This window comes from Heloderma suspectum, chromosome 3, assembly GCF_057233095.1.
Source record: "Heloderma suspectum isolate Gila_16-S chromosome 3, 16-S_ref, whole genome shotgun sequence".
Taxonomy (NCBI): domain Eukaryota; kingdom Metazoa; phylum Chordata; class Lepidosauria; order Squamata; family Helodermatidae; genus Heloderma; species Heloderma suspectum.
The window spans coordinates 249,352,265-249,367,502 of record NC_139460.1 but is presented as its reverse complement, the minus strand read 5'-3'; the positions used below and the strand labels follow the sequence as shown (position 1 = coordinate 249,367,502).

General features: G+C 43.6%; 1 protein-coding gene across 2 annotated transcripts in view; it reads left to right on the top strand.

Annotated features, from left to right (window-relative positions):
- CASP7 (caspase 7) overlaps window positions 1-15,238 on the top strand; it is a 31,315-nt gene that overhangs the window by 13,024 nt on the left and 3,053 nt on the right. Inside the window, exons 1-4 of one of the 2 annotated variants that reach the window (XM_084846177.1) lie at window positions 2,976-5,614; window positions 10,335-10,483; window positions 11,588-11,716; window positions 14,293-14,468. In XM_084846177.1, coding sequence (XP_084702303.1) covers window positions 5,574-5,614; window positions 10,335-10,483; window positions 11,588-11,716; window positions 14,293-14,468 — 495 coding nt within the window. In that variant the 5' untranslated portion in view covers window positions 2,976-5,573. Of the gene's footprint in view, window positions 1-2,975; window positions 5,615-10,334; window positions 10,484-11,587; window positions 11,717-14,292; window positions 14,469-15,238 lie in introns of those variants that run through there. The other variant, XM_084846176.1, reaches the window with a different exon arrangement.

The window sequence follows — 15,238 nt, the reverse complement described above, 5'->3', positions numbered from 1 at the left end:
TGTCATCTCGTAGACAAGCAAAGTGTTCATAAAAAGATATTAGGATGAAAGAGAGTACTTTGAGGGTATAATTCACTTTATATGTTTGTGCTCCCAATAAAGTCAGTTTCCATGATCCAGGGCTCTATTATGCATATGGGAACTCACTGGCATTTATTTATTAAAATATTTCTTGGCCGCCTTTCAGAGCAGGAGACCTCCCAAGATGGCGTACAACAATAAACACATAATAAAAACTGATGCAGTATTAAAAACAGTAACAACAACAACCAGTAAATACAGCAACAGCAGCAAACATTCTAAGAAAACAACAAACACCAGCATAAAAACAAAGCCTACCACATACAACTGCACCTACAACCCAGTCTGATCAAGCATAAACAAGGTAAAGTAGTAAGTTTTCAAGGCCTTCCTAAAAGCCTGCAATGATGGGGCCTGGCAGACCTCCAATGGCAACTTATTCCACAGGTGCGCAGACACTGCAGAAAAGGCCCCCTCTTGTGTAGTCGCCCAACTTATTGCTCTCACAAATGGGCAAATGAGAAGGGCCTCTCTTGCTGATCTTAAAGGGCAGTCAGGCTGATATGCGTGAATGCGGTCCTTCATGTAATTTGGTCCCAAACCATTTAAGGCTTTAATGGACAAAACCAGCACTTTAAATTGGGCTTGAAAACACACCAGTAACCAGTGCAGCTGGCACAGCATAGGCGTTATTTGAGCAACCTGCCTCGCCCCCACCAAGACTCAGGGGCCGCATTCTGCACCAGCTGAAGTTTCTAGACTGTCTTGAAAGGCAACACCATGTACATTGATGTCAGCGTGGATACTGAGCCCATAGAGCCCCATACTAGTTCTGATTCTGAGGAGGACCAACCACCCATGGGAGAGGAGCTCTCTCATCTCTCACAGGCACAGCGGCAGGGAGAGATTCCTCCTGCCTCCATTCCTGAGAGAGATAGTGACCCTAGCGGTGAGAGAGCAGGGGATGGGATCTTGCTGGACGCTCGGCGGAGACGGAGGGAACGGCGCCCGATGGAGGACGCCGAGAGGCGGCGCTCTGCCCTCTTGGCGCTAAAACAACGGTCGCGTCCTGAGGATCCCCGGTAAGAGGGAGGACCTCTCCATAGCCCAGAAGTTCAGAGTTTTCCTGCTCTTCCCCTTCAAACGGGGACCAACTGCCTTACCTGGAGCTTAAGCCACTCTGCTAACTACCCCAGTGCGTTTCCTTGCTTAGTCGCTGGTGATTAGCATCTGAAAGAGTCATTAAGTTGTAAAGGAATAAAGCCTTGGAAAGAATCCCTTTCATCTGTGTCATGAGTTGGCTATTGGAGGGGACTGTAAGAGGCAGCTAGGGCACTCCTGACAGTTACAGTAGTCCAGCCTAGTGCATGGATAACTGAGGCAAGGTCCCTCCTCTCTAGACAGAACAGGCCACAGGTGAGGAACCAGCCTAAGCTGGTAAAATGCACTCCTGGACACCGCAGCCACCTGGGCTTCCCCAGTTAGCTCAGAGTCCAGGAGGGCTCCCAGAATGCTAACTTGGTCTTTTAGGGGGAGTGCAACTCCATCTAAGACCAGTTGTAAACCTCTATCCAGAGTAGTTGGTTTCCCAACCCACAGTACCTCCATTTTGTCTGGATTAAGTTTCAGCTTGTTTACCCTCATCCACCCCGAAACAGCCTCCAGACACTGGTTCACGAGTTTGACAGCCTCCCTGGGTTTGTGTAGATGGAAATGAGAGGTAGAGCCGAGTATCATCTGCATACTGATGACACCTCAGCCCAAACCTCTGATCACTTTTCCCAGTGGCTTCATGTATATGTTAAAAATCACGGGGGATAGAATGGAACCTTGCGGCACCCCACAGGCTAAAGACTATGGGGTGGAACAAAAGTGCCCCAGCATCACCTTCTGAGACTGCTTCTCCAGGAAGGACTGGAACCACTTTAAAACCATGCTTCTCGAGCCCACTCCAGATAAACAGTCTAGAAGGATACCGTGGTCAATGGTATCGAAAGCCAACGAGAGGTTCAGAAGAACCAACAGGGTTGCGCTCCCCACATCCATTCCCTGGCGTAAGTGTATAAATTACTTTGCATCTGCAAGGGTTACCTATCCTGTGCTGTGAATCATAGGATCCTCTGCACACACAATGAAGATCGTAATGTTTGGCTTACTGTTTTTTTGCACTTCAAAGTAACAGTAAATCTGACTGCTGGATCTGAGCCTGGTCTTTTGTTTTTTAGCTCTGCATCTAACCTTGTTGCTTAGCTTTCTCCCTCTGAAAAACTATGCAGCCATTTTGGCTTTTTATTGCTCAAGGTTTTTTCTGCAGAACTTGATGGTTCTTTGATAACTTAATTAAACAATTATCCCCTTGCATTTCTTTCAGTTCATTTTCATATGCAAAAAAAAGGCAGCATATTAGGCAACTCCTTGACTCCTCCCAGGAAATGCAAGTTCCCCAGATTTAAATCCAAAAATATTAAGAGGGGAGCAGCATTTAATATTTCCCATTCCTAGCAAAATGGCCCAGCACAAATGTGTTTTGTTTCTAAAATCACACGGAGTTTGGCACTAATTACTGCCTGTTCCTAAACAAGTGCTTTTCTACCTCTCCCATGGATACTTTTATAATGCGTAAAGCTTCAGGCTTCAGTTAACAAACAAAAAGGCATTGTGGTGACACAATTGATTAAGGAAAATTGGAGTTCTTGTTCACAACTTCATGATCGGTCAGTGGGTCAGTGTTGTTCAGCTACTGGTTTAAGCTGAAGACTTTTGTTTTAGTTCACAGAAAAAAAACATTCAACATCTCACTTCTTGTCAGCCTTTTCTTATTCCATAGGAATCAAAGCCATTTTAGTGGCAACGTATTTGCATTTATGTACGCTTCATTTTTTTTTCTGCTGCAGGTGGTAGGGGGAACCTTATAGACCACAATAGAACTCCCACATGAGCTGAGAAAGGTAGGATCACACCAGCTCACTACTATCAATAAACGCTTAAAATCTATAGGTTGTTATGGATGTGCAGGGGGAAAAAAATCACTACCTTGGTGCTTTGGATCCTACCTCAGTGCTTTGGATAGGAGACGGTTTCACATTGGACAGCTTCAGGCAGCCTTCATGAAACTGCTGCACTCCAAATTTGTTGGACTACAATTCCCACCCCCCAGCCAGCCATACTGGCTGGTAAATGCTGGGAGTTGCAGTCCGACACATCTGGTGGGCACCAGGTTCAGGAAGGGTGGCTTCAGGCAACACCACTCACCTCAAATCTGAGGCAGAGCTCACTTCAGAAAACCCAACATTTTGCAACAAACTGTTATAACTTATGTCTGTTTAGTCAGAATTGGATGAGATTTGCAGGTGTAGTAGGCCCTTCTGAGTGGACGAAGAAGACTGCCAACTCTCAAACAGATGGGTGTGTGAGGCGGGGAGCCTTTAAAGTTTGAGATTTTGTAAAATAGGAATTCCTTCCCTCTGGATCTTGTTGACAATTTTTATGAACATGACATACGTCATAGAGGTTCCCCTTAAAATTCTCATAGAACATTAGAGGATAGATGTAGGAGTTAGGGAGTTACGGTAAATTAGAAATAGTTTGGGGCCTTTTTGTTTGTTTTCTGCTCAAAATTGGTGCCGGAATCACAGATGTGCTTCATCCTTGATAAAGCGGATGAAAGTATACACTGTTGTGCTTGTGCTCTATCCAATATAAAGAATGGAAGCTTTTAAAGCTTGAGGTGTTTTTAAAAGGGATTCCCTTCCCCTTTCGTGGGCAATGTGCTGCATTCTTTGCACATGTTGTGCAACTGTTAGTCGCACAACCCTGTAAGAGTGATGCTTGGTTTAACTAGAAAACCATACCTGCCTGTCAAGTTCCTTGAAGCACCACCACCAAGGTACACTTTAATAAAGAGAGGGGGGTGTGCCGGGGGTGGGGAAGTTCTTATCTCTCTTTGTTTCAGAGCTGTGAGGCCCGCAGCTCCTCATTGTGACTTTATAGTAAGAGCAAGCCTACATCTAACACCCTCCCTGTTTGCAAAGCCTTAAGAGCAGCCCTTCTCCCCTGGGTTTTTTTTTTTTTAGGCTGGGTAGATGGGTGTCCTTGCTCTTTGTTTCAGAGCAAGAAGCCCATTCAGGGGAGAAGAAGCAGCAGAAGTGGCAAGACCAGTTTTTCTTTTCTCCGCTCCCCCAGCTAGGCTCCCTGGCTGCCTGCCCCTATCTTAAATTGCTATCAGCCATTTCCTTTATCAGGGAAGTGGGGTCCTCTCCTCCTTGTACCAGCAGCAAGGGAGAAAGTGCTGGTGGAGCTTGATTCAGGTTGTTGAGACTTGGTGGGACCCCACATGACTCTCAAGTGGCTCTCAAGCCATTCTTGAAAGTCCTGCGTGCTGCTACTGCCTCTGCTGCCACAGACACACAGTCACAAAATTCAGCTGAAAATCATGGAACCGCTTCTGTTCAGTTCCTTTTACATACCTCCCAAAAGTACTGTGACTGGAAGTAAAAAGAAAAGCCCTGGTCAAGCCATTCCCTTTTGTGGCTGAAAGGTCTAGCTCACGAAATACACCACCTCCTCCCAACTGGCTTTTCCCCTTTTTGGTGAGCTTGGCGGGTGAATAAGATTCTCAGCTTACTGGCTAACTTGTCTGTGTCCCTCTGAAGCGAGTCTGAAGGTTCAGGAACACCCTGCTTTGCTTCAGACTGCTTTGGAGAAGACCTGCTTCACCTCTGATAAAGTCTAAATACCTCTGAAAGGGCTTGGTTCAGTATTCAGGCTTTGTCCCAAGTTAATGCACATCCCTAGTTGTAACCATCACTAGCAAGATAGCTCAGTTGGCAGGAATGGTTAGATCCCTAACCGTCCCTAACTAGCACAGGACTAGTAAAACATAAAAACAAAATTAATTTGTGCTGGAACAAAGAAAGAAGACTGAAGTCCTGCACATAATTAATTGAACATAGAATTGCACACAGCGGGAATGTCCAGTGACAGATACCAAATGGCAGTATATTTTAAAGGCCATAAGAAAAAAAAAAGGTGTGATTGACTAATGGGAATGTGTTGTGGCTTTGGTCTAGTTTAGGCAATAGTTTTAATCAGTGAAACACCGGACCAGTCATTTAATTTGTGTGTTGCCCTAAACTTTTATATTTCTGTAAGCAGCAACATAAGTCTGGGAGTAGGCTTCTTTTTCACTGTTGAAATGTATTGCATCACCCTCTCTGTCTGCAGTGCTACTTCTGAGCATAAATCAAAGAGGGACATAAATCAATGATCCACTCTGATTATTCTTTGGCCAGTTATTTTTATAAGCCTTTGCTCTGGCGTGTAAATAAGGGAAATTCCAAAACCTGGTGTGCACTGCTTCCTTAATGTCCTGCCAAGCATTGGACAAGTACAAAGTGTTTATCACAGTTGTCTGTGTGGCTTCCATTAATATGGATCTAAGCCTGAATGGCTCTATTGATAGGGACTCTCCAGAATTATATTAATAGCTTCCGCAAGTCACAAAAATTAATCTGAGGAAGTTTGGGCAGTTGATAACTGCAGGGATCGGCTTGATGGTGTGGGGCCACACAGATGGAAAAATGGAAGGAGCAAGGTATGTGTATCCACACAACACACACTATCCCTATTCATGTTTCTCACATGTAGGATGTTTATGTGTTGGAGTGGGGCCACGCTACAGGCCAAGCATGACATCATGTCCCTGGGCTAGTTCTGCCCTCCAGCAACTGTACGTTGAGCGCAGCTGTCTGAAAAGAAAGCTGTGTGTGTGAGCTGGTGCTTATGTGTAGGAACTTCACACGAACATAATGCCCAATTCCATGGGTGTCCTGACTGCTTGGAGCCCATATTTCCAAGCAGCTGCTGCTCACACATAGGGTTTCCCTTAAATGCGACAGACAAGAGGACCTTTTCCTTTGCCGCCCCTCAGTTGTAGAATGACCTGCCAGTTGAAATGTGCCTGCTAACCTCTTTGAAGATTTTAAAGCAGGAATTAAAGACTCTGTTATTCCATCAGGCCTTCCCTTTTTAGAGCTCTTCTTCCTCTTTGTTGACTCCAATATACTGTTTTTATGCTGTGTAGTTTTTATTGTTGGATTTTTTGTTAAATTGTGATTAACTTTTATGCTGCCTCGAGTATTTGTATATAGGCTGGTTATAAATTTTAATGAATAATAATAATGAATGTTCATGCTCAGCGCACAGACGTCAAGGACAGGGTACCAGGGATGCATTGTCACCAGGCCGGGAGTGCAGCCCTGCCCCTGCTTCAACTTGCCCTACGCATAAATAGGGCTTCTAACATGGTAGAACAATCGTTTTCAAATTGTGTTCCTGAGAGCTCAAGTCCCTTTGCATCTCATCAGTTATGGCAGACAAGCTCCCATGAAAGCTTTCCCACCTCTGCCCATCTTCCCATTTTGTGCATGACTGACGATTGAGCATGTTCTAGAGCAGACTCTCCTGGGGTTGTGGCAAGAGCCTACAGGTCTTGCTGATGGTCTTTGTGAAATGCCAGGGCCTTTATGGGGGAATGAAAAGAAAAGAGACTTCTAATGTGCACTGAAAATGATGTACTAGGCCCAGTGCATTTAGGAACATAAGAAGAGGCATGTTGAATCAGACCAAAGGTCCATCTAGTCCAGCATTCTGTTCCCACAGTGGCCATCCAGCTGCCTGTGGAGAGCCGACAAATTGGGCTTGAGTGCAGTAGCATTCTCCCATTTATGTTGCCCAGGTCCTCTTCTCTTATTCCATGACTGCTAAGTTTGTTCAGGAGTCTTTGATGAGGGACGTCATCAAAAAGCCTTTTGTAAGTCCAAGTAAATGATGTGTCCCAAAACTAGGCCTGTGTGGGGACCCCAGATCCGACTCGGAAGCTGCTTTGCGGCTTCAGAGGCAGGCACAATTATGCTCGGGCTGATTCAGGGGGGCCCCGACCCAACTCAGCCCCGAACTCAACGCAGGATTTGGCCACTTCAGGCACCCCCTGACACCCCCGTACAACCCCCCGGCTCCTTACCTGGGCCACCACCTCTGCTGCCACCGTCGCCACTGTCACTGTTGCCGCCGCCATCAACTCCTGAGCCCTGGATGTGTAGCGGCTCTTGTTGCAGGGAGCTGCCGTTTTTAAAAAAGAGCCAGCGTTCGTCCAGGGCTCAGGAGCTGGCAGCAGTGGGCAGTGATGCGGGGGGTGATGGCAGCAGCCACTCCTGCGAGTCATCTCAGGTAAGGAGCTGGAGGCTCCAGCGTAACTGGGCCAAGGTGCCAAAGCACCAAAGCACACTGAGAGCTTCAGAGAGCCCCCGACCCACTTCAGCTCACTCTGTGACCCCTCTGCTTCACCTCAGAAGGGGCCCGAAGCAGCCCACTTCAACTCAGGGTACAGGCCTCAGGCCAGAGCGGTGCACAGCCCTACCTGAAACATTGTTTTGTGGGAGGCGCTACTCTGTTAACCTAGCACAGGCCACGTTCCTAGTATTTAGTCACAGTCTTGCTGATCCAGAAGCTGCCTCTTGCCTGTAAATTAGAGGCCAGTTTCACAGACCCTTCTTCCCTTTGGCAGCTGACGTGAGCCTGGGCACACAAAGTCCATGTTAGCTCAGTAGCCTCGGTCTCTGATGTTCCCCATTCAAGCTCTGGAGCCCCTCGACCTGTGCGCTAGAATCCTTTCAACCCAGAGTTTTGGTATGGAAAGGGTTCTTTAAAGCAGACATGGGGCTTCCCTGTCTGATGGGATAGCCCCTCCCCAGGTCCCTTTGGCCTGCTGCTTTTTGTGCTTGTGGTGACAAAGGGGCTCCCTTTCTGATTCCAAAGCACAGAAAGGCAGCAGGTTGTCCATAGGTGGAGAGAGCAATCTCTCCCTCCGTGAGCAATTCACTGCCTTTGCGTGCTGCACAGTGAGAAAGGAAGGCCGCGTCTTCACGCAGCATGGAAAAGCTGTGATCTGTTCAGCAGCGCAGACCAGAGGTTACAGCATTTCCCTGCAGCAGGAAAAGGCAGTGACCTGCCCATGGAGGGAGAGATCACACTTTCCCTCCATGAGCAGTTCACTGCCTTTCCATGTTGGGGGTGGGGGGAGAGAAAGTGGGAGAAATGGGGTATATGTGTGTGCCTTAATGGAAGAACATTGGAAAACCACTATGACCGAGGGAGAAACTTTCATGGAAACTTTCATGGCAGTCACAGAAGGATCTTTTCGTAAGAAAGGTTTAATATATATAGTCCTCTCTAATGTGCTCCTTCAGAAAGCTCTGTACTTGAACTCTAATAAGAATTCTTCTCGGTTAAAAAAAAAAATGGTGCCTTTATCAGGTTCAGAGTAATTTGCCACCTGACTGCTTCAAATCTGGGTGCCCAAAGGAATCAAACATTGCCAAGAATAACAAAGGCTGTGATGTGTTGGTTAGTGTGTGTGTATAGGTGTGTGTTTTAATCAGTTACATAAAGGCAGCATAACTTCCCAGCTTTGCCTCTCTTCAGGTACTTCCTTTTTCATTCTAATCTCCTTAAATCTCTTGATGGGAAATAGCATATTTAATCCATATGGAATCAAATTACGATAATTCTTCCACGACATGCATAAACAATTTTGTGAATGATACATCGAGTGCATGTGTTTTCTTGTGGTTGTCTTTTTCTCCCCCCAAAAGTTAATACATTTTAAGCAACAACAAAAATTAGGCTCTCCACCGTGGTACACAACAAGAGGAAGATTCTCAAAACAAAGCAGGAAAAATACATTGCTATAAAATGGCAGATGTATAAATGTTTCAAGCAGCAAAGATCTTCAAGGAAATTGTTTTTATTAAAAAAAAATATTTTGCCGTTCAAATTTACCTAGATATTCACTATCATCAAAAAACAAGATGATGTTCACATGAAAAAAAATATTGTTGGGAGCTGATTAAAAGACTTTGGGCATAATCCTGCCCATGCTGGGTGAATCAGTGGGTACATGCAGCTCTGCACATGTATGTGGAAGGCTGACATGGAAAGTGTCAGTGGGAGGGAATTCTGCACACATGAGAAGGGAATCATCTGTTGATCAGTTGTCAGTTTATCAGCCATCCAAGTCACAATTATGGACCATTGATAATACAGCTTCTTAAAGATTAATTCTTGCTCCAAGGCTTTGTGGGAACAGATGAGTAGGATCTTTTTTTTTCTCCCATACAAAACTAATTCCTTATCAGCATGTACAGTGTGTCTAGCTAAGAGAAATATAATATATAATTAGCTTCTAGTTGGTAATCAAATGTTGTGGACAAGAACTTGTGTTCACTAAAAAAAATTAGAATGCGTCTGAAATTGGCAGCGGCAGCCCCCTTTTTTTTTATGACCATGCCATTTTAAGTAACTGTGCATATTTTCCCAAGGGAACATAGGTGCATTACAAGACTATACACAGAATAATTTTCCAAACACGTGGACCTTTGGAACCTTTGGTTGCTGTTGGTTTCAGGAGACCAGATTGTGAACAGACCTGGGTGACCAAAAAGTGCTCAAGGTAAATTCACATGGGCTGTTTTGCTAGGAACATTTAAGGATTCATCAGTTTATAGGCCAAATAGCCAGTTGGTGTTGGTTCTCCAGGGCTGTTTGTTCTTTCTTTTTTTTTAAGTGTGACATCTTCATATTTACAGTGCAACCCTATCCATGTCCACTCAGAATTAAGTCCAGGTGAGCTCAGTCAGACCTATGACTTACCTCTTCAGCATTAAAACCTCTAAATTAGAGTCATAAGTCTCATTGAGCTGAATTGGGTTTACTTCTGAATGGACATGCATAGAGTTGCCTGTAAATATGAAGATGTCACACAGAAGAAAAAAAACAAGGCTGGAGAACCAAGACTTGGTTCTCTCCTGCATTTGCGTATGCCTTGGAATTTGACCGTATTTGTCATGTGATTTGTACCAATAAGTTATTCCTGGAGAAATCCAGGAAAAGGCTCCTGCTTTGTGTACTCCCTTTGCTCAGTTCTGAGGAGCAGATTTTGAGGGTGTATGGGGGAGGCTACAGGGGGGAGGGACTTTGCCCCCCCTTCCCATTCCACCGATGGAAACAATTCCATCAAGAGGAAGACTTCAGTCGGTACTACCCACTTAATACAGAGTAAGCCCTATTGAACATAGTGATGCTTACTTCTGAAGAAGCATGCATAGGTTTGTTCTTTTAGTAGCACCATTAAAACCAGAAATGGCAGTTCTGTTGATTACAAAGTGAAATCGAAGTGAATCCTTGACCACGGCATCATCAAAATATTTTGAAACAGTTGTGTTCTGAATGTGAATATATAGTTAATGTTTCCACAGAAAAAAGAAGAATGAACAGGAACCGCTGCCAGATGGCTCTTCCGGTAACCAGTACCGAAATGTTAACCCCGCATTTCAGTATAGTATGGACTACAAGAAAATTGGTAAATGCATTATTATAAACAACAAGAACTTTAAAGAAAGTACAGGTATGTGTTTTTTTCTCTTCTGTTGGTGTTTTAATATCATGCTGGATTGTAATCCTATATGGTAGATTTAAAAAGAAGTTGTAGGGGCAAGCAACACTTTTAATAGATGTGCTGAGGGTGTTAACATCTGCCTTTTCCTATATGAAGTTGCCCATACATCAGCGGTGGAAAGCATTTTTTCTGCTACATTCCCTTGCAGGTAATCTATTGGGGGCCGGTGGTGGGCAGGGCCAGTGCCAGCAGTGGGCGGAGCCTGAGCCAAAAGGGCCACTCATGTCATGTTCTCTTTCTACCACCCCCTTTTTCGCTCTCCTTCTTCCACCTTTTTTTTTTGCTGTCTTCCTCTTCCTTCCCACCTAACGGGGCACCGGGGAAGGGACCGATAACTCCTTCTAGAAATGTGAAGTGATCACATGGAAAGGGCTTTAAAAATTATGCTCAGCACCACAGGTGGCCCACCCTGGCAAACATTAAGATTGTTTACAGTGGTCTCAGTTCTTAATGAGGAAGAGGGCCCTATCTCTTGCACCCAGACTTTGGAACGCTCTCTCCAGAGTGATCTACTTTTCCTTCTCTTGTGGTGTTAAAATCTTTCAGTTTGGAAAGCCCTTTGTCTTTTAAAGGCTTGACTTAACCACATGGCCAACGTTGCTGTCTTCGGGCTTTTTAAAATAGGTTTAACGATATTCTTATTTCTTGGTCTGCTCTTCTGTTGGTTTTTATGGGTTTTAGTTTTATTGTATTTTATGGTACTTGCTGTGAACCACCTTGAACTTTTGTAATGAAAAGCGGGGGTATAAATATTTTTAATAAATCTACATTTACTCAGAAGTGTCATGCGTACACAAACCTGGCTGCTGTTTGTCTGCCCTTTAATGTAGGTCAGCATTTTAGAGGGTTTGATCAATCAAACAGTATCTTCCCATCTCGTAAATGTAAAGCCAGTGTCATTTGCTAATATAAGATGAACTGTGTGTGGATGCTGCTCAGAAGTCTGAATTTTGAAACTGTTTTCTCTTCCATTGGTCAGCTGGCCCTTTGCAAACCTACAAAAATAAACATACTTTCGTCTAGTCAGTTGTGACCTTCTTTGTTTCTTATCAGGCATGAATATAAGAGGTGGCACCGATAAAGATGCTGGTGACCTGCAAAAATGTTTTCGAAATAGAGGGTTTGATGTTGCTATCTATAATGATCGCAGCTGTGATGATATGAGGAACATACTTGGTGAAGGTAACAATGAACGTTAATTGCATTAGGCTTCCTGACATGAGTTCTTAACGATCTGCTGGTTTAGTTCATGGTTTAGGGAACCTAATATATAACTGAGTCTGAGGTCCTAGGAATATTCTCTAGGTAAAAATCCTTACTGAATACAATGGAACTTGCTGAGAAAATACGTATAGCAGGGCTGTTGAACCTCTTTTGGTCCAAGGGCCGAATTCCGTTTTGGAGAAGCTCTTGGGGGCCGCGTTCCAGCGGTGGCTGGGGCTGAAGGCAAAAGGAATGTCATCCAAAAAGCAAAAATACAAGCATATTTGAGCGTAAAGTTCTTGCTGTCTCCTAAGACATTTCACCCTTTTAGAATGGTGGAAAACTGCGTAAAAGCTGGGAATCCACCAAAGAACGGTGGTTGGGGGAAAGGGGATGAGACCGGGGGAAAGGAGCTGGGGCCAGGGGAAGTGTGCATGCGCAATTTTTTTTAAAATCTTTATAAATGAAATAAACAATACCAAGAATACCAACAACTTGATCAATACTACAATTTCCCAGCAATACAATATTCTTATGAGGACACAACAATAACAAAAGGAAAAAGGAAAAGAAATGAGGAGAAGTAAAGAAAAGAAATTTTCTTTACTCTGAGAAGTAAAGAAAAGAAATTTCTTTCCCTTTCCCTCTTCCTCCCCCTCCCCTTTAAAGGATTAAGTTTAAACTCCAGTACCCCCTGGCCTCCGATGCCATTCTGTTTTAAAAACTATATAACATTAACAATCTTACAGTTTAATAAACAACCTTACATTTCAGTATCATATCATCAATGAAACAGGTCTACAGTTCATTCCCAGTAGCCTATATTAATAATAGTAATAATGATGATGATTAAAAAGAAATGTAGTGTTATATAATAATAAAACTTAAAATAAACCTTCAGTAATAAGTAAACTTAAAATAAACCTTCAATAATCAGTAATATATTTGATACTAGATATATCAATGCATGTGCACAATACACCCTCAAACAATATATTTAAATACAGCATATATTTATTTTGGAATAAAGAAATAAAAAGGAAAAGCAAGAACAGAAGAAAAATTAAAGAGAATAAACAAATATTTGTATAATCATTTATCTTCTGACCTAGCCAAGATCATGTAGACTAAACATAAACAGTTAACAGAGCTTGTTTAAAAATTCCAGTTCATGGGGTTGTAACAGAAATCTCACGCATTTCTACATTCAGCCATTTCATGGTTTAGAAACTTCTTCATCTGACCTTCAGACACAATGCAAAGTGTAGCAGGATATTTTAAGTAATTGTTTTACCATATTTTTTGCTTTGATTAATTGCCTTCTTTTATTCGCCACCTCTTTGATGTAATCTGGAAATGACATAACTTTATCTTGCTTCCAGGAAAGGCTTCCACCGTCTCTTGCCAAACACAGGATATAATTCTTTGTGGAGACTTTTGCAAATTGAACTATGATCGTATAGTCAGTCCCTTTAGCATTTGGCACATGAACTGCCTGCTCAGTATCAAGTAAATAATCAGATGGGAGAGGGAGTATCTCATGCCAAAGTTTATCCACAAAAATAGGCAATTTTACATCATTAGACAAATTTTAATCCCAATAATACGTACATTGGATCCGCGCGTGAAGGCCTCCAGTTGAGAAATTCTGTCAGAGACGTTTTTAAAACAAACTTGTGTCGTAGTTTCATTCCCTGCCACTCGGTCTTCTAGCTCGTTAATTTTCATCTCCATTTTTTGCCAAGACGCATTAATTAGATCCACAGCTCCTTGCAAGGCGGTGATGGAATTTTGGATTAAATCCAACCTTTTGGCTTGCTCCGTAAATTGCGAAGATAAAGTCTTTATCTTTATACATAATTCCCCTATATCTTCTGTTTTCAAAACTTTTGACACAGGAGGTACGGGGGGAGTTGGCGGTGATGCCAGCCCTTTTCTTCTCCTCAGTGTAGCCATGTTTCTCTTCAAACAGGTCTTTCAGGTCCTCAGATGTTCTCAAATATTGTTAACATTTCTTAAATCATCCTTTAGGAGTTGTTGATATTTCTTAAAGCATATATTACAATGGAACATGTTAGCCTTGTTTTGTCCTATAAAATAGGAGTTTCAGAACAGCTTTTTGCGTTGGTAAAGCTCTGGGGGAAACCTGGAATCCAGCCCCCCTACTACCTTGTCGGGAATACTTTTCTCCAAGATGTTATCCAGATGCTTCCTTGCCCCCCTCTTTTAATTCCAGGGAGATGAAAAGGGTTTTCAACCTTTTAAAAAGCTGTTTGAGAAAGCTCCCACAGAGAGTCCATCGGATGCTACCAGGGCGACATTGGTTCCAACCGGAAGTTTGGGAAGTATGCATGCGCAATTGAGGAATCTGGGCGGGCTGGATTTGGCACCCCAAAGGGCTAGAGGTTCTGCATTCCTGATGTATAGGACTGAGGTTAGACGTTATTTCCAGGCTGCCTTTAATTATAAAGAAAATGACTTGCAGTGTATATTTTTTTATTGAGAGGAACTGAGTGGAATTTCCATTACATACAGAAATTATGTCTGATTTGCAGCTGCACGTGAAAACCATAGTGATGCCGCTTGTTTTGCCTGCATATTATTAAGCCATGGAGATGAGGGTCGTATCTATGGCACAGATGACTATATGCCAATCAAGGACTTGAGCGTTCTTTTCAGAGGAGACAACTGCCAAAGCCTCGTTGGAAAACCTAAATTATTTTTCATTCAGGTAAGGAGGCTTTTGATGCTAGCTAGCACTTGCTGGATATCGGCTGTTTTGCAAAGCCTAAGGATAGTAAGCAAGAATAAAAAGCAGTGACCTGAAATGGTTGCAGAATAAAGCATAAAGATCTGATTGTGATGTGCTTTAAAAGCATAAAACTAAAACAGTAAGTAAAAAGAAGCAAAAAACTAATTGACCTTTTCCATTCGAATAGTACTGAAGCCTATTCATGATCTTTGAGGTGCTAACTGTGCTATTCTCATTCTGCGACCTTTGAAGGACCTAAATCTGCCCTTTCTCAAACAGCACATAGCAATTAGGCACTTCATTCTGCTTCCGAGGCGAGGTGGAGGGGGCACGAAGTGGCTCAGATCACTCCAAAGTTCTTCAGGGGTGCTTCAGCCACCACCCCCAGCTCCTTACCTGGGTCCTTGGAACACACGCAGGCAGTCATTTTCCTGTTGCCAGTGGCAGTGGCAGTGACTCCCTGAAACAAGAAGTTGGCTGCCAGCATATGTCCCAAGGGCCCAGGTAAGGAGCTGGGAGCTCACGTGGTGCAGCAGGGGGGAAGTGGGATTTGGCCATCTGAATCCCGCTTCAGCTCCAGAGGCCAAAGCAGGTTGGGGGGCCCTCAAAGCGAATCATGCCCACCTTGGAAGCCCTGTAGCAGCCCCCAAGGCAGATTGGGGGATCCCTGCACAGCCCTAATAGCAATTATGTAAATCAGCCTCCCAAACCTGGTACCATCTAGATGTTTTAGACTTTAAATCCTATCA